The following is a 20,254-nucleotide window of genomic DNA, read 5'->3' as shown; positions in this document are numbered from 1 at the left end:
GCGGTGACCTCATACCCATGAGGTAAAAGGGTGATACCACACAATGCAATAGTATTCATCTGCTCCCCTTTGGACTGTGCTCCATGTACTCTGTCTATCAGAACTTCAATGCACTCTGTGATTATGCTGCTACTGGGGTAAGCTTAGCTCTAGACTGACTAATCACCTCTTGAATAAGGTGACTATGCCCAGTATTTTATGTGTTTTTATGATTCAAACTATAGCTGCTTGGAGGTACATGTTCTGCTTTTCATTTATAGCACTTCTAGTTTGTTCCATTTCTTGGGTTGTCTCTTTTTGCATCAGTGAAGCAATCTTAAATCTTGTGCTCTTAATGCTGAAGTTCATAGTTGAGAAAAGCAAGGGAGCTGAGTAAGAGGCCATGAGCCAGTCTGGAGAACATTTATCTGGAAACAAATTCCCAGATTTATTACTGTGTCTTGGTTCCTGATAAAATCATTGGAATTTTCTGTTGTGATCTGCACCGATACTCATGTCTGTGTAAATCTCATGTAACTCCCTTGCAAATAACCACATGCTTGCATTAATTTAGTGGTCATCCTTCCTTCAGCTTCCATAGACCTAGATAATCCAAGAATTAAACGTTTTGCAAGCATTCTTGCATAGAATTTCTGAAAAAAGATCCTTATCAGCGATGTATTTGAAAAAATCATAGCATCTTATCAGTTTGTCTTCTACGACACTCAGTCATCCCTTTCACTGATTTCTTAAGTTGTCACAGTATTTGGCAAGCTTTAGGCACTTTACAGATTTAGGCTTTTTGTAAAGGCTTTATCTAATGCAGCCAGAAAGAGTGGATCACCATTCAAAGCGATGTTGTTATGTTGAATAAACTTACCATAGATTTCCAAAGCTGACTCCACAAATTGTGCTGATATATTTTCCTGGCTGACACTACAGGTTACTCTAAGGACCTCATCATGGATGTAATTTTTGGAGCACCTGAGCCATGTGGGGCAAGTCAGGGCACACAGCACAGAGTAAGATGTACAAGTTGGAGACATCATTTTTTTCTCTTGTCAGATAATATTCTGACATTCTGCTTATAAGGATTGCAATGTTCTATTATTTCTTGCTGAAACTCATGCATCACTTTACTGTGATGGTGGTAGATAGTTGACATAGAATGTCTTCATCTTGTAATGTACTTACAACTGTTTCCATATACTATGAGCAGTTTGATTCTTGTAAAACATTAGATACTTCTTGTTTATAATTCTCTCATGACAGCCAGAAAGGGAGACTCAAAGAGATTTACTGATAAAACTTGAAGAGGAGTGTTTCCTCATATTGTTCCACATGAACAAAGAAGTTAATAAATGCGTGGATTACTTGTTGGTTTTGGTCTCCTCCACCTTGATAACTTCTGATTTCTTGAAACAGCATCCCGACAAGCATGTCCTGAAGCGGCTCAATCATAAATCTCTTCCACCTACACCAGGCCAACTTTCTTATTTAATTTTTTTTTCTATGTCAAAGTCAGTGAAAGTCAGCTGTCCATTTATTCTTTTCAACAAACTGGGTGGTGAGATGCCTATAAAAGTAGTTTAGGAGAATCTGTATCCTGGCTATACTCTTCCCAACACCTAGAATAGGTGACAAGTATTTGTTCTGCACTCGAGAACTCGCTCATGCAAATCGTACATGATTTTCCAGAAATGTCTGCATTTCTTTGTAAAGTATTACCCCAGACTGTAAGGAGTGGGTTACACATAGGCATAGATATCTGTGAAGTGGTCATTCCATGTTCTCTTCGACATATTCCAACCCAAGAAAGCTTTGATGATTTTTACAAGTTTCTCCCATATTTTACCAAAATTTACTGCACTTTGTTGCAAAGGTATTGTGCAAGGTTAGTGCCGGAATCTTTCATTCCTGCAAGGTATCCAGCAAATAGATTTGCAAGAAAGATAAAGAATCAGAGAGGGGCCCTCCCTGGTGCCATAACAGGTTAGGATGTAGCACTGCAAGCTAGCTGCAGGCCTTCAGTGCAAGTTCAATCCCAGCCCCAGAGGTGATCCACATGGAGCAGCAGACCTCTCCTGCCTCACATCCGCTGCTCAGCAGTGTCCTTCGTCAATCTGCCTGTTCTGCTCCCAGCTCTGTCTCTGGTGAAACCTCTCACCATTGCTGCACCTCTGGCCTGTACCTCAGTTCTGTATGCATAAATAAATAAATCTTTTAAAAAAAAAAATCAGAGAGGATTCTAACAGAAATCCAAAAGGTGTGTCTCATTCAAGCAACACCTTTTCCTCAATGTGAGAGGCCTCTTCCTGGTCAGTTTCCTATACTGGCTGGAAGGGATGGATTATTTCTGTAAGCACCCTCCCTATGCCCAAGCCCCACAGAGAGGAATTGTTCTGACCTTACAAAGATGGTAGGGTTAGAGGAGGTGAAAAGACTTGAGTGAGATGTGATCTGCTCTACTCCCTTTGGGAAAGAAGTTGGTAAGTTTTCTTCTTTTCAGGACAGAGAATACTTGATGACAGCTCAACCTTGTAATCATAGTTTCTTAGATTCCCTCAGGAAGTACAGCTTTTTGTGTTTCAGAACACAAACTCAAGCTGGGTGTCAATCCTGGCTCTTTTCCTACCCCACTGTGACTTCAGCATTCCTGTGCCTGTTTCCTCACTGTCAAAGAAGAACTCATTGTACCAAAGCCTCAGGACTATTGTAAGATTAAAAGAATGACATGGTCAGAATAGACCTAGCTCACAGACTGCAGGGAAGTGTGGATGATTAACCTTGAACAGCTTTGGAATATCTATGGTCACACAGAGCTGGGGAAACAAAATTGAGTAAAGCATGTTCTCTTCCTTCCAAGAGATTAAAACTGCTTGTTTATTTCTGCTTGGAATAACACCTTATGCCATATGCATTGACATAAATTTTTTTTCAGGAAACTTGAGGTCCTCTAGGCCAGTATTTATTAACATTAGGTTCCAAACTGACCACTTGCTTTGGAATTAATAGGTACTTGTCACAAAGGTGGAATATTGGGTTTCTCTCTAGACTTACTGAATGAAAATCAGTAGGGACTAATCACTGGAACCCATACTTTGTACACTAATTCACAAAGTGAGACACCTACTCATAGCTACTCACTCCTATCGATCATATCACTTGTCAAAACCTTGCAACCACAGCAGAAAACTTTTGTATGACCACAATTTGTATTTTTAAAAATATGTTATCTAAATCAGCCATTGCAAGTAACGCTTCACAAAAGAATGAATACCTTCATTCATTCATAAGCATGACTCTTTACGGGCCCTCACTGGTAGTGCAACAGCACTATGAAGCTATCACAGCCACTGCAGCACAAGTTCACCCTGGCTAAGGAGGTGACCCACATGGCACAGCAGACCTCTCTCGTCTTAATCACTGTCCCCCTCAGCAGTGTATTTCAGTAGATCTGCCTGTTCTGCTCCCCACTCTGTCTCTGATGAATCCTCTCATTGCCCCTGTACCCCAGTTCTGTTATGCATAAATAATAAATCTTTTTAAAAAATGAATAAATCTTTATAAAGTAGTCGCCACATTTACTTGCTCATGTTTATCATTAATAATCTTGCAGGAAGATTGCGTTAGCTCCAGGCCTCAATAATTAGGTCTGAAAACCATAATGGTCTCTTCTGCTTGAAACTGAGATGATGTGGGTGACATGCTCAGAACGGAATTGGGTGTAAAGTAAGCACCCAGTGAACATCAGTTAATATTACTATTGGTTGTTCATATTGTACACACGGAGAAATATACTCAAAAGACATTTTGCTAGGGAATAGTGTTGACAGACTTTGTTTGGGCACTGGATTATAAAACCTAACTCTTCCCACTATGCTATACTATTTCTCACAGCTGTAGGATGGATGAAGCTTCTTTTGTTTCTTTTCCCATCAAAGAACTTTCTTTTGACTTTTGATGAATACTTGTTTAATGTTTTTCAACCTCAGTGGCTCCAGGGCAGCTGCCCAGCAGAAGGTGAATGAGTAATTCCTGTATATGTTGCAAAATCTGTCCCTCAACTTCTTCACACCCCAGTGACAATTCAATAATATGGCTGGCAGTAAGCTGAGAAAAACAAAAATCGGGAAATGTAGAAGTGGAAGCACTCCAGAAACCACTTTCACCCACACAGACCCCTTTTTTCAGATTCTTTCAAAAACAACAAGGTATCAGTTTGAACAATCTACCTGCTGTCCAAAAATAGCAGCTCGGGGAATCCCTATGGTAGCATGTTAGGGCTCAAACCCGGGAATGGAGACCCTGGAGAAGTCTTGGGGAGCCCCAGGCCTCACACACCGGCCAGAATGAAACCTAATCTTGCGGCTCTCATGAGGTGAAGACCAGGTGTTCGAGGCTCACCTCAGTCACCAGAGTCACTTTCCCAGGTTGCAATGTTTTCGTTAAAAATAAACTAACCAGTTTGGGCTGTGGTTTTTCAAGAGAAGTTCGCTGAGGGGAGAAGTTTGTTAGTAAGGAAAATGGTCTTTAAAAATAACTGAATGAAACCCCAGAAAATTGTCTTTCTTCATCTCATGAACTAACTTCAAGTCACCAGGAATGAAAAATGCTGTAGTAATAAGAGAGGTGATTTCCTTCCTTCAAAAGAAAAAGGAATATAGCTTTCTGAGAAATAAAGATTTTCTTATGCTGGACAACCTGTGTCTCGTCATTATGCAAGGTATATAACTGGCAATTTTGTTAGAAAGCTTTTCTAAAGAAGCTTATGTGAAACATGAATACTATCTCAATGTTGTCCCACTGTTCTTCTGTTATGAGCCATCACTCAACTAGACCATGCAATTGGTTTTTGCTAAAGCCTGAAGGACAGACCCAGGAACCTGCCTTTGCTGTGTGGTTCCTACCACCTACAGAAAGTATGACAAGTCTGTCTAGCATAGCCTACATATGCCAGATGGCAAGCAGAATCTCAGAAGAAAGAAAGGCTTCTTTCCTCACAGTCATTCAAATCGTTGCTGAAAGAGCCAGATCTAGGTCACAATTCCCCTCCAGGAATTCTGGGCTTTATATTGTTTATTAAAATTTTTCCCATTCTTGGGGCACAGAAATTAAATCTCAGCATTATCAAGCTATCAGCAGCCACTATAGCACGAGTTTGATCCCCAGACAGGGAGGTGACCCACATAGCTCAGCAGACCTCTCCTGTCTCTCCCACTGCTCCCCTCAGCAGTGTATTTCAGTAGATCTGCCTGTCCTGCTCCCCACTGTCTCTGTTGAATACTCTCACCACCCCTGCACCCCAGTTCTGCGTACATAATAAAACATTTTTAAAAAATGAAATGACAGACCCTCCCAGTTAAAGCACAGCACTAAGAAGCTAAAGCCACTTCAGCATGAGTTCTATCCCCACCCCGGAGGTGACCTACATGGAGCTGCAGACCTCACCTGACCCGCCCGCTGCTCCCCTCAGCAGTGTACTTGGTAGTCGGCCTGTTCTGCTCCCCACTCTGTCTCTGTGGATCCTCTCTCCACCCCTGCATCTCTATCCTGTACCCCAGTTCTGTATGAATAAATAAATAAATCTTAACCAAAAAAAAAAATGAACTGTCATCAGTGAACAGGACATTAATGCTGGGAATGATTTTTGTGGGGATATGCAGGAGGACAGACCACTGTTTTGGGTGTATGAGCAGGGATTCATAAGAGAATTACAGAATCTGTTTCTCATCCCTCCTCCCCCATTAAACTGTCCTATAAAAAGGAGTAAAATAAGAAATACGGCACATCTGAGGATATTATCCCAAACCGTCTGTGTTCATCTGAAACTTCCCTGGAGTCTCTTTTGTCTTGAACAGTTACATGATGCTATTAGCAGCTGGGCTGGTGGGTCCCCTCTGCACTTACTCATTCGCCAGGGGAAATGAAAAGTATTACATCTTCCGTGCTCTGAGGACTTACTTTTTAAATGACACAAGGAGAGGTTTATGGAGGAAAGTCCTAAGGAAAACAGATATGCAAATTTAAGTAGAAATGCTGTTTTCCTCTAACTGCTGGAAAATTTTTATATTCCAAGAAGACGCCAAGATGTGTTTAGTCTATGGTTTTGACTTATAACCTGATATATTGCCACCTTCATCTAGGCTTAATTCCAGATGGACACATCCCATTTTGAGAAGCAGGAGGCTAGACAGTCATTAAGTTTCCTTGAACATTGAGGGGCTGTGAATCTCTTTTTTATTAAGACTTAGACAAAACATTTCCCGATGAACTATATGCGCATCGTTGTTCCCCTTAAGCTCAGCCTGGAGCATGTTTTAACTCAATTTTACTTCAATTAAACCTTTCTACCCACTCAATTCCCCAAAAGTCCAGTATCATGAGTAGAATAAAGAAAGACACATCAGCAGCACATCCGCAGTGTCTTTGTGGTGAGGTATAGTTGAAAAGTCAGATACGGTGACTAAGAAAAATTCCAACTACAGAGGACTATTTGAGTAAAGACATAAGTAAGGGATCAAGTCTTGACAACACTCAAGGTAGGAGTGAGTGTTCTTTGCAGGAGCAGAGGCATGAGAGGTCAGATGGGAAAGGCAGAAGCAGGTGGGAGGAGGTGTTGTGAGGACTCTAGTAAGGATGTTGGTTATTCCTGAGAAAATGAGCCATGGGGAGTTGACAGACATGATAGGATCTGAAATGTTTGTAAAAAGGATGACTCTGGAGATAGGAAGTTGGAGGGCTAAACGCAATCTTCCAGATGGCTCAGACCTGGAGGTGATGAACAGTAGTCACTTCCTGGATTTGTTCTGCATCTACTTTCAGGATCTGTTAAGGGGCTTAGAAGAGCCAGAAGGGCAAGCAAGACTGCCAGATGGCCTGAGCCCGGGGAAGCATGCCACTGTCACTGGGACCAGGAGATGGTGAGGAGCAGTTTGTGTGCCGGCGAGGACAGGTCCTCGGTTTTAGCGCATTCACATACAAGAGGAGATGTTGAACACAGCAGATGCTTGACTGCTTGACACACGTGCCCAGACTTCAAGGGGAAGGTCCAAACTAGATCTACTAACTTGGGAACCATCATTGTACAGATAATACTTAAAGCCTTGAGGTAGGGGGAGAGCAGAAAAGGCAACCTTTGCTCAGCACCGTGTCCCTAGAACTTGGCACTTTCTATCACACGCAGACATCAAGATGTATGAAGCGAATAGAGAGAATGCAGATGGGCTGGGGTAGGCAGGAAGAGGCAAAATCTTTAGTTCAATTAAATTATATGAGAGCAGGAAGTTAAAGCCTCTTAACTGAAAATTCCAAGGTCAATGAAGTCATTAGATGCTGATTCTGTCTGACTTAAGCAGCATTTTTAAAATTAGGGTATGGTTGTTTCTGACTTTGAATTAGATACTTTGTTTTATGGAAAAGATGGCCTATGCAAAAAAAAAAAAAAAGCTTTGGTGTAACCATCTAGTCTTCTAGCCATTCTAGTAATGCAATCAAAAAGAAAAAATTGCTTTGGGAGGCAAAATTTCTCATGCCCTGAGTTTTAATTTTCCTTGTCAGTCATAGTGCAGGTGCTGTGAGGTTCAGAGATGTGTGATTAAACAGGGAATAGATACATTCAGCTCCTGGAAGATCTGGTGTGATTTAAATGAACATGACAAGATGCTTTTAAAATTAAAGATACTATTGGAGGCAAATTACGAAGACGCTCCTGCTACTGTCTGGTTTTACCTGTGGAGCATGGATATTTTTTAAAGAGAAGCAGCCTAAAAGGAACCTACCCAAGAAGTACAGTGAGGCTCAATCATGAAACCCACGTGACTGCTTATGACAACCCCGCCCCCATCTTCACTGGACCCAAACAGGAGGAAGGCCTTTGGGGTACCTGGTTGTGGTGATGCTGTGGGGGGAGGAGCTCAAAGGACTCAGCTCAAATTTGAATGTGTGGGTCATTGTCAGGGAGGCAGCTGTGCTGGAGGCAAGCTTTCCCTAGCCTGAGACCCACAAAAGGCACCCTGGAATCCACTATGGACAGGTAAAGAGGGGGAGTTCTGGAGGGGGCGGGTGGCAGGACTGGCTTCCTTTCAGGGCTAATTGAGTATTGAGTCTGGGAGCTGGCCCTCTTCCCACTCTAACTCACAAGATGTGTTTGGTCAGTGTGCACAAACTTTTCTGCATCTTAACATTTCTGATGAAATTAGGTCTCCACCTAACTTTCATCTGTCTTTTCCATACGTGAAAGAACGTGTACCGTGGATTGGTCTGTCCTAAGATTTGTTCTGCAGGTAGAAATAGTTTTTGTTTGTAGTATTAACACACCAAATGTTCAGAGACTCAAATCATGAAAAGTAACACTTTTACTAAAAACATTGTGATGATTTTGTAAGCATTCAACTATAAAAGTCTTTGCAGTTTAATGTTCTTAGGGAAACTACTGAATCATTTAATTACCTAAGAAGGAAGTTATTTTTTAGTGCTTATTAGTCAATAGCAATTGCAAGTCTCTATATGATTGTTGTTATAATAAGGGGGGGGCTAAATGCAACAAAGTAAAAGTATAAAATAATATAGGCCCAATTGTTACGCTGTTCTTAGCATTGTCACTATCATTTAATTATTTTTCAATTTCTTCAGACATGGCTTGGCTCACTTCTTAAATATGAACTCTGTAAAGTATTTACATGCACTTTATGATAATTTAGTTACCACAGAACTTAATCTAGTCCTAGTTTCTTCACTAGGTGAGGGAATGAGGTATGTGAATATGAAAGTGTATGTGCATCATACCTAAGCCACATCTCAGTTTAACCTTCACACAAAAGTTACTACAGAATTAAAACATGTAGTGGTTGCCTTCATCAAGAAATATTCCCCCCCCCATTATGTTTGAGGTAAAGTAGGTTTACATCTTTGAATCCGCTCAGAGTGGGGGCAGAAAATTTTTCTGGAGGCAAAAGTTTGCAATGCTCAGTTGACAATGAGATTTTGAAAATGAACCTGAGGCATTAGTTGGAGATTAAGTATCCAGTGGAGATATTTATACATAGATATGCAAAGCAATGGTAAACAGGTAGTTAAAATTCAGAGAAAGACAAAAAAGGAGAAAACAGATTCAACAGATGATAGAGATTTATAATTATCCTTAAGGAATATAAATAATAGCTGCAAAGCGCCTTAGTGAGTGCACGCGCATGACACGGGATTATTTTTAACCTGCTTGCCTCTGGTTTGCATTGCTGGGGATGCAGGTAGTGTTCTGCCTCAAGAGGCACAGCTGTCCAGAGCAGCTGTCAATCTTTGGGCCTGAAAAAACTGCCTCAGCTATGTCCTTCTCATCCAGGAGAGAGACCCAGAGAATGGCCACAACTGGCCACAGGCTGCCAGCTACACGTAAAGAAAGTGTTGGGTCAGGTTAACAGTCCTGCGATTCTATTGCATGATTATCTGAGGGAGGGGGGGAAAGTCCATGCGAGCTCATCTGTGTCTTGTAATTTCTATGCAGAGTTCATTTCCTTGCTCCTTGTAACAGGTAACGCCTGGTACTGCACAATACATGACAGTTCCCTGCTTTCTCACCCATGCAGTCCTGGAGAGTAAATTAAAATGTGAAAGAATTTATGGGTGAGAGAAATGCTTGATTTTTTTTAATGGCTCCAAAGAGAAATTTTATAATGCATTCAATTTTTATATGCTGATGAAATAAATAATAACAGTGGTAGCAGCAGTACTAATGTCCTCACCATAATAATTTTTTAAATCAAAGAAAATTGTTACAATTTGTTAGTATCCATTTCAGATTCCTGAAATGTGCCTTTTAATTCCAAATTATTATATAACTTTTTAAAAATTATTTGCTATAATGTATGTGCTGGTAGTAAATCTAATGTCTAGGGTTCTTTTTTTTTAAAGAGTTTATGGACTTTTTTGTGTGTCAAAGAACTGAGGTGTACTACAGGTGTGGCGGGAAAGAGGAGGTGAGAGGATTCACCAGAGACAGAGTGGGGAGCAGAACAGTCAGACTGACTGAAATACATTGCTGAGGGGAGCAGCGAGTGAGACGGAAGTCTGCTGGAGTCTACCTGGGCTAGTTCCCTGGTGAGGATTGAACTCATACCCAGACAGAGGTAGTGATTGATAGTGCTGAGACTTAATCCTTTCACCACTAGGGAAGCTTTAGTCTCTAGGTTTAAAGTGCACTCCTATACACTCAATGTGTGAGTGGGTTTGTGAGAGAGAGAGAAAGAAGAGAGAGAGAGAAAGCAATAAAAACCTCTGACCTTTGCTAATCTATTTAATACAGTTGACATTTGGGTACATCACTTTTAAAGTCAGAGTCTGCCTCACATATTGCATCATTAAGATGTCAACATGTGTCCCCAAGGACAAATGCATGAACGCTCATGGAAGCTTTATTCACAATAGCCTTGAATGGAACCATCCCAAGCCCATGAGCAGGTCAATGAATAGTGAAACCTACTGTAGCCACACAATAGAATACTCCAGTAAAAGCCAAGGAACCTCTAACACAGGCAACAACATGAATTAATTTCAAAGTCATAATGCTAAGTGGAGAAGTCGGACCCCAACAAGGAGATAATGTATGATTTATATAAAACTCCAGGAAATGAAAACTAATTGAAATTAAGGACAGCTTAGTGGTTGCTAGAGGAGAGAAGAATTAACTGCAAAAGTAGGTAAGGAAACTCTGGGGTAAAGGCATTCGGGAAATGTTCTGTGTCCTCACTGCTGTTGGGTGTTTACATCTACTAACATTCATAGATCTGTACACTTTAAGTCAATGAAGTATGTAAATTGTACCTTCAAGTGAAAAAAAAAAAGGTTTCAATTCTCATGCCTGCAAACGGTATTCAAATTCCTGTCTTCTGCACTTCTGCCTGAAGACATTAGGGGGCAACATTATCTCCACAAATTGGGTGACAACATTTCTGGAAAAGTCTAGCTGATAAAATCAGAGATGCTACCTTATTCTGCCCCAACCATACTGTATTTCTACTAATTCAATTCAATTTAGTACAGATTGATATCCAAAACACAGAAATCAGGGAACAAGCAGAGCAATAGTCTCTGAGAACACAGCAAAATGTTAGATTGAATCCCCAGTTAAAGCAGATCACAAAATTAGTCAAAATCATGCAAATATATGTCTATAAAGAGTCCAGAAGGGAACATAACAGCAACAATTGTCTTTAAACACTGTGGAAAGTTATTATTAAACAAATATTCTAGATTTAATATCCTACTTTATAGTGTCCCAGTGAACAGTCATGTATTGGTCTTATACTTAAAAAATTTACTATTTTTCAAGATTTATTTTATTTATATCTATATAGAACTAAGGTGTAGGACAGAGGTTCAGGGGGTGAGAGGACTCAGAGTAGAGAGCAAAACAGGTTGACTGACTGAAGTACACTGCTGAGGGGCACAGTGGGCAAGACAGGAGGTCTGCTGTGCCAGGTGGGTCAGCTCCCTGTCTGGGGATCGAACTCAGGCAGTAGTGGCCCCTAGGCCACCCCAGGGAAGCTGCCCCCCAAATTTTACTTCTCAAGTGATACTTGTGTCAGAACAGTAATTGGGAAAACATGCCAGCAACCGACTGTTGACACAGGTGAGCACTTGGATAGAAAAAGCTGAAGAATAAGACACTACTGATACTTCTTGTTGCTGTTACTGTCCTATTATGGTCTAGAACTTTGAGAGTGGTGGAAAAGGTTGAATGAATTGAAATTGTGGTGAGGCTTTGAAGGATGTATAGGTTGTATCCATGGATAAAGATAGGTGGGTCCCAACAAGGTAACTGGGGGAAAAGAGCTGAGGAAAAGTAGGCTCTAGTCTCCTGAGGAGGGAAAGGAAGAAGAAATTACTAGGACATGTAGAATATCTAGAAATGTCCATTGAAGTCCAAATGTAAAAAAATGGTGCTAGATACCACATCCGGAGTGTTTATTCTGTGGGCAGAAAAGAATCACTGGGGGATCTCGGTGGGGAAGTGACATGGTCAGCTCTGGGTTCATTGTGCAAGACAGAGGCAAAAAGACCAGTTAAGAAGTTAACACGGGGCCCTCCCTGGTGGCGCAGCGGGTTAAAGCACAGCACTGAGAAGCTAAAGCCACTTCCGCATGAGTTCGATTCCCGCCTGCCCCGGAGGTGACCACATGGCGGGGCAGACCTCTCCTGACCCGCCCGCTGCTCCCCTCGGCAGTGTTCTTAGTTGATCTGCCAGTTCTGCTCCCCGCTCTGTCCCTGGTGAATCCTCTCACCCTCCGCATCTCTGGCCTGTATCCCAGTTCTGTGTGAATAAATGAATCTTTAAAAAAAAATTAAAAAGATGAAAGTTGAACAGAAAAAAAGGAATGGAACAGGGACAATTTCAAGGATATCCAGGGGTTTGCATCAATAAAATCAGATGGCTGAATGAAGAAAGAGAAAGAATCGAAGGTGATTCTGAGCTTTCAGTCCGAGATGAGGAAGCCAAGAGACAAAGGACAACTAGGCCCAGGGCACAGGGTACTGTGATCATGCTAAATTTGAGGTACATATTGGACACTTAGAGATTAGATGGGTAACCTGAAATCATTAATCATGGGTCTGATGATCGAGTTTGTATTCCCAATGCATCCACACCTAGAAGACAATTATGGGAAGAGACTGTTCCCTGAGGTAGCATGGGTGAGGTTCTTGCTGAGTATCTCTAAATTGGTGTTAAGCATATGAAAGAGGGTTTATAATGAACCTCAAGTTCACAAGGTCACCCAGTCAAGGAAGGAAGAATATCTCTCCAATGGCCCAATCAAGGATACATTTTTAGAAGCTTGATGTTAATGTAGTTTTTCTCTCCTCTCATTGACAGCCTCCTGATGAAACAGAAGAAGTTTCTTTACCATTTCAAAAATGTCCGTTGGGCTAAGGGCCGACATGAGACCTACTTGTGCTATGTAGTGAAGCGGAGGGATAGTGCCACCTCATTTTCCTTGGACTTCGGTCACCTTCGCAACAAGGTATTGATGAAAATTGGCTTCCCAATCAGTCAAAGACTAAACCAACACTGCTAGTCCTTTTGGTGATACTCTACACATACACAAGTAAAACAGGCCACAAGGAACATCATGTAATGTTCTCCCCCAGTTAGCATCACACCTTGCTTCCATGCCAAGAATAACTATTTCCAGACTTTTCTCCCCTTTCCCCACAGCTGAATTGCCTTTGTAATTAAGGGGGAAATTGAGGGTCAACAGCCTCTTGTCTAGACTAATAGGATCAACTCACAAGAAAAATCAAGGAAAAATTAATAACTACATTCTGTTTTCCAAATATTTCTATTCCCTCATGTAGCTGGGACCAGTGTGTTCAAGTCAGCATGGTGAGTCTGAAAACCCCAGAAGTCTCAATAGATTACTTCATTAATTCTCTCAGCAGCTCTTAGCAGGAGTATAGTGGACCAGGCGAGAAAATAATAAGAATAATGAACAGTCATATACCAAAGACATTTTGTGGGGGTGGAGTGGGGGATGGGATCAAGGAGGGGGGGGGAAGTGCACAAAAAAATCTCTCAGCAGCTCAAAGAGCAGAGAGGTGCAAAAGCAGAGACTACTGCACCAAAACCCAGACAGGTTTACATAAGCTGCTGCTATGAACACCTCTTCCCATAGCATCTAGTCTTTGTGAAGATCCAGAGAAGGCAAAGGTTGAATGACATTGGCTGGCTCATTGTTCAATGACTACTATTCAATTTATTTTGACCTCCATTATATCACATACAGGACCTAAGATCAATTGTTTTGTATCCCAATCTCTTTCTCCTTGGGTAACAAGACAGTTTAAGCAGAGAAGACTGTTAACTTCAAGGCCGTTACCAAGCCTCGACCTCCCTTTTATCTATTCCTCACAACACCTGTCTATTTTACTGGGGAGGCATTAGGAAACCAAGATGGATGACTGGTCCAAGTCTCAGGAGTGAAGACAGAAAACCAAGCCTAAGTCTTCGAGATTGTGGGACTAAAGAGTATTCTGTAGTACTGAGGGGTCTTGCTCATATCACTGTCAGCACTTACCACAGGAATCACCTTCCATGGCTCTCGGTTGTGCATCTGACCTCTCTTGAGGTACATACACCTGTGGCCCCACGCGTCCAGCCAAGCTCCCTACTGCCACCTAGTGGTCTGGCACATTACCTTAACAAGCATTTCCAAACCACTTTTTATAACAAAGGCACAAAAAATACAAACTCCACAAACACAAATGAAACCTGAGAGAGTGGAATGCACCTTTGTCCAAAACCAACTCATTTCATTCTCTATTGCACGGGAAATCCACAGCCTTGCTCTGTTCTTTCCACCTGCTCTTACTGGCAGGTCCTTAACCTTCCTGTGAGAATAAAGACAAAAAACTACATGTAGGCACCCAAAGATCATTCCGGGGGGTTGGGAGTGTTTGACTGTTACAACTGTAATTCCACCAGTACCGCAATAAACTTCGATAAACAGCAGCTGCATGATCTGCTTTTTCCCTAGTCTGGCTGCCACGTGGAATTGCTTTTCCTCCGCTACATCTCCGACTGGGACCTGGACCCGGGCCGGTGCTACCGCGTGACCTGGTTCACCTCATGGAGCCCCTGTTACGACTGTGCGCGCCATGTGGCTGACTTTCTGAGAGGGTACCCCAACCTCACGCTTAGGATCTTCACCGCGCGCCTCTACTTCTGCGAGGACCGCAAGGCGGAGCCAGAAGGGCTGCGGCGGCTTCACCGCGCCGGTGTCCAAATCGCCATCATGACCTTTAAAGGTGCGAGCGGGACCTCCCCGCGCCGGCTCGGGGCAGCCGCCGTCACGTGGGATTGCAATACAGCATGAGAATCCGGGACAATCCGAGGGACAAAAGGTTCTGGTTCACCTTTGGAGCCCCGATTTATCAGTTAGAATAAGGAAAGGAATTAATGGATTGGCCACAAGATTGGGGGACCGCGAAGGGAGAAAATTAAAAAGGGGCCAGGGTGTTCGTCGCCTTGATCTGAGATCTGAACCATCTTCTCCCCGCCCTCCCTATTTTACAGATTATTTTTATTGCTGGAATACTTTTGTGGAAAACCGGGAAAGAACTTTCAAAGCTTGGGAAGGGCTACATGAAAATTCCGTGCGTCTATCCAGACAGCTTCGACGCATCCTTTTGGTAAGGGGATTCTTTTGTCTTTTTCTTCCTCTCTCCAAGGTCATCGTTTCCTGGAGCTGGTCATGTTGTCTTTCCTTATTCCTTACATTTTCATATTATTTGAATAAATGAAATGTATGTAAGAATGGAAATGGAAATGTGAAACACATAGAAAATCATGTCTATTTCTTATTTCTCCTCTAATGAAAACCTCACTTTGCCTTTGTGCTTCTTGCCATTTCTGAAAATCAGTTTGCTCTTCGGCACAACTCTGAACCCTCTACATAACGTTCTCGTCTTCTCCCCTTTCTTTCTGTTGGAAAGTGCTTGACTATATTTCCACCCTGATAGAAGTCCTTTCTCTCTTCTTCCTTCCCTTTCCCAGATCACATCTTCCAAAATGTAACAGTCATCCACTCACTTTATTTTTTTTCTCTGCAGCCCCTTTATGAAGTCGATGATTTACGAGATGCATTTCGTACTTTGGGACTTTGAAACCAACTTCCAAGAATTGAGCATACAATGAACTATTTCTGAAGACTGGGTAAAAGAACAGTCCTTGAATCTTCTGTGTTCCTTCAACTCTCACTTTCTTAGAGCTGAGGGGAAAAAACATTCATATGGCTTTTGTAAAGTGTTTTGAAAACAGAGAAGGAACACAAACAGACCCCAGAGGAAAGCGATACCTTTTTATTTTTAATGCTACAACGCCCCCTACTGGGAAGCCACAGAACTGCAGTGCCTGGGTGACCCTAAAGTGTCAATGTACTGACTTTTAGGCAGGAACAAAGGAGAAGGTAGATCCTTCCTTAATGGCATCATGAGAAGATCAGATGTTTTGATAACTTGTATTCTTTTTAAAATTCATTTTGAATTCTCAGTAATATAAGTGGTAGATAGCTCTGCTTTTTTCCTTTGGAATTCACTTTCAAAAGAACAAACTCTACCTAATGGGCAAATCTGGGTGATAGAAACACCAAACCATCCATCCAGAGCATTAACACCCAGGGTTTAATAACTACTTTAATTACTTGAGGACATTTTGTGTTTGTCCTAAAGAATTGTTTTCTTAGTGTTCAACACACACTGCCACCCTCAGGCTGTTTTAAAGACTAAGGTGAATTTGAGGACTGAAGAAGATATTCTAAAAGTGAGTTGGTGTATCAAGAAACAAATCTGGAAACACAGATCTTTTAAAAATTCCACGAGTCAATGAATGCTTGGAAGGGGATTGTTTGAATGTTGAAAAGAGAAAAGCCTATGCTCTCTGCTGGGTCATTTAACCTCAGCTGTGTCAGCCAAGACAAGGTTTTCTACTTTGGACACGATGCTTCTCTGAAAAAAATGTTCAACTATATAAGAGAATATGACAAAAAGAAGTAATATTGGGAGTTGGGGAGGTGACAACATTGCAAGAAAATAGTGTTTTAGCCAGAAAAAGTGGGGATCTGTCTGACATGGCAAAAATGCCTCTCTAGTCTTTAACAACCATCTTTAACTGCAAGAAAAAAAATTTGAAAATAACTATGACTGTGCATGTATTAACTAGAAACCCTTGCAATGTAAATGAATAAATTAAAAGGAAAAGTTGAAAGCATAATTGTACAGTTTTACCCCTGTTGTATTTAAGTTTGTGAAAAAGTTAAATATTAAAACTCCTTGCTTCATGTACTCATATTTTATATTGTTATATAGCATCTAATATTTTCATATCATTGCTTTCTTTTCTGATATATTAAAATGGAATCCAATGGTTTATGACTATATACCTTCAGAAATTTTTTTAGCAGCCCTCCCTGGTGACTCAGGGGGTTGGAGCACTGCACAGTGAAGCTAAGCCAAGCCATGGCCGCTTCAGTATGAGTTCGATCCCCTGCCAGGGATCTGACCCACATGGTGCAGCAAACCTCTCCTGACTGCTCCCCTCAACAGTGTACTTCCTTGATCTTCCCGCTCAGTTCCCCACTCTGTCTCTGGTGAATCCTCTCACAGCCCCTGTACCTCTGGCCTGTACCCCATTTCTGTATACATAAATAAATAAAATCTTTTTTAAAAAAGAGAAATTATTCTAATAGCAAAGTATATCTTCTAAGTCTCTTTACAGTATTGTAAATCAATGCAACCAGGAAAAAAAGTCAATTCAAAAGGGGTAAGACTTGAGAATTAGCCCTTATACCAATGTCCACAAATAGATACGATAAGAGTGCTAGCAACATCCCGTGGGAAAAAGAATAATCTTTGCAACAGTTATATTAGGGCAACTGAATGCAAAACAATGACTCTGAACCTCCACCTCATACTAAACACAAGAAGCAACTCACATTTTACTGTAACACATTGCAGTAAAGAACTAATAACTATATAAGAACTAAAAACTATAACTCTGAGAAGATAGCTTAGGCAGCATTCTTCATAACCTGGGATATGACTACAGCCTCTTAAATAGAACAGCAAACCACAAGTAACAAAAGCAAACAAGTAGAGAAAATATTTATAAATAATACATCTGGTAAGAATCTAGCATCCAGAATATATAAAAAACTGATCATGAAAAACAACCTAATTTTAAAATGGCCCGAAAACTCAAATAGGTATTTCTTCAGAAAAGATTTACAAATGTCTGGTAAACACAAGAAAAGATGCTCAACATCCTTAGTCATCAAGGAAATGCAAATTAAAAACCACATTGAGATATCATTCATGCTTACACCAGGATGGCTATACACAAACCCCAATAATACCCATTATTGGTGAGGATGTGGAAAAATCGAAACCTTCATATATTGACTTGCAGAAATTTAACACTGTGCAACCACTATGAAAGACCATTCAATAGTTCCTCAAAAGTTAAACACAGAATCATTGTATAAATCAGCAACTCTATTCCGACATCTGATCCAAGAAAATTAAAACATGTTCTAACAAAAACTTGCACCTGAATACACAGAGCAACAATCTCGAATAATACTCAAACAGTGAAAAAGCCAAATATCCATCAACTGGTAAAGAGATGAACCAAATGCAGTAAATCATATAATGGTGAGTTTTGAGTCATAAAAAGAATGCCCTTCTTGGTGGCAAAACTGGTTAAAGCACTGCGTAATGAAGCTCTCAAAAGCTACTGCAGCACAAGTTCAATCCCCAGCCAGGGAGCTGACCCACATGGCATGTCAGACCTATTCTGACCCACCTGCTGCTCCCCTCAGCAGTGTACTTTGTCAATTTGCCTGTTCTGCTCCCCTCTGTCTCTGGTAAATCCTCTCACCCACCACATCTGTGAGCATAAATAAATAAATGTTTAAAAAAAATGGAAAACTGCCATATGGATGAATCTTGAAATCATACTAAGTAAAAGAAGTCAGACACAGAATCACATATGGTATGATTCCATTTATATGAATGTTCAGAATAGGTAAATGTATAGATACCAAGATTAGGTTGCCAGAGCTATATTGAGAAAGAAATGGGGAGTAACTAATTGATGGGCCTGTATATATTTGAGGGAATGATAGTGCAAGTGGTTGAAAACACAGAATATTAAAAAAGCACTGAAAGTGTATTGTTTAAAATGATTATAATTTACATAGCTGAGTTTTGTTACATGACTCCCAACAGTTTTTCTTTAAGTCAGCATGACTTGAGTCAGACAAACCTAAATTTGAGTTCTGTTTCTATGCATAGTGGAAAAAATAGTTAACCTCTAAAAATTTTAACACCCCGTCTACAAAATGAGTATGTGAAGATGATAAATTTTCATATTTTTTGTACAAACTGGGAAAAAAATAAAGTTGGCACTTTATTTTTAAAGCCTTATTTATTTATGCTTACAGAACTGGGGTACAGGCCAGGTGTGGTGGGTGAGAGGATTCACAAGAGACAGAGTGGGGAGCAGAACAGGCAGATCAATGAAGTACACTGCTGAGGGGAGCAGTGGGTGGGTCAGGAGAGGTCTGCCATGCCATGTGGGTCAGATCCCTGGCAGGGGATCGAACTTGTGCTCTGGTGGCTTCCAAGAGCTTCATAATGCAGTGCTTTAACCCATTGCACTACCAGGGAGCACCCCAAAGTTGGAACTTTTTAAATGAATAGCTTTGTCATCCTTCTTGTTTGCAAGAAACAATATCTAGTATTGTACAAAATACATTGCTTGCTAAATTCCTCTCAAATTTGTTTTTATCCTCTCTGAGCACCTGAGGGAAAAAATCATGTCATCTCTGATCATTAAACACCGGCCTGACACTCATGGCTCTGCCATAATACTTTCCTGTTGGATATAAAGATCAGAAAATCAACCTCGGACAAAACTACACGAGAACAGGGTAACAAATTTATTTGAACTGCTCACAATATACCAAAAGTATTAGCTAAAATGATGCCTGCTACTTCTTTGCTAAATTTTATCTTTATTCTAGCCAACCCTCCCCGAACACTTAAAGACAAAAGCAATCACATAATTGTGATCACACTTTCAGAATATCCAATCTAAAGTAAATTCCCATTTTTTTAGATTCACCCACAAATCACCAGGCCAAAGCCCAATTCTCTGACTGACTGTAGAGCCCTTCAACTTCAGTGTCCCAGAAAGAGAAGCACTCACTTACTTGGGCCCTTCATGCCTCTTGGTTTCCCCTAGTATGGAGTCTCCAAATAATTGCTTAAATCCCAGTGTTCTTTCTAGGTGTTGGCTGGAGGCCATGTCACACCCTACTGAGCAAGCAGCAGCTTTTGCTTAGTCTGTTCTTGTTCTTAATAATTCTTATTATGTCTTTTTTTTTAAGTTTTTTTTTTTTTATGCTTACAAAGAACTGGAGTACAGGCCAGAGGTGTGAGAGGATTTACAAAAGACAGAGTGGGAAGCAGAAAGGCAGATTGACTTAAATGCATTGCTGAGGAGAGCAGCGGCAGGACAGGAGGCCAAGACAGGAGAGGTCTGCTGCACCTTGTGGGTTGTTGGTGGCTCGGTTGCCCCAGCTCTTGGGTCTCCGAGGAATGCGCCCACCGCTGTGCTACCATGGCAACAGATGGTTGAACCGATAAGGTGGGCAGATTTGTGGTCATCCTATCTAACAGCCTGAGGCGCCATAAAGGGAGTGAGGGAGTGCAGACCCTTGCA

General features: G+C 41.2%; 1 protein-coding gene and 1 pseudogene across 1 annotated transcript in view; one reads left to right on the top strand and one right to left on the bottom strand.

The window, feature by feature from the left end:
• Nucleotides 1–344: 344 nt before the first annotated feature.
• LOC101623064 lies at nt 345–1,781 on the bottom strand (annotated as a pseudogene).
• Nucleotides 1,782–12,845: 11,064 nt separating this feature from the next.
• Nucleotides 12,846–20,254, top strand: part of LOC101622846 (DNA dC->dU-editing enzyme APOBEC-3-like) — a 42,076-nt gene continuing 34,667 nt past the window's right edge. The window contains exons 1-4 of the mRNA XM_004692580.1: nt 12,846–12,995; nt 14,508–14,778; nt 15,047–15,162; nt 15,583–15,634. Coding sequence (XP_004692637.1) covers nt 12,855–12,995; nt 14,508–14,778; nt 15,047–15,162; nt 15,583–15,634 — 580 coding nt within the window. The 5' untranslated portion in view covers nt 12,846–12,854. The remainder of the gene's footprint in view (nt 12,996–14,507; nt 14,779–15,046; nt 15,163–15,582; nt 15,635–20,254) is intronic.

The sequence above is a fragment of the Condylura cristata genome, unplaced genomic scaffold (genome assembly GCF_000260355.1).
Source record: "Condylura cristata isolate star-nosed mole 26May11 unplaced genomic scaffold, ConCri1.0 scaffold00034, whole genome shotgun sequence".
Classification (NCBI taxonomy): Eukaryota; Metazoa; Chordata; class Mammalia; order Eulipotyphla; family Talpidae; genus Condylura; species Condylura cristata.
This window is presented reverse-complemented; position numbering and strand designations above follow the sequence as displayed.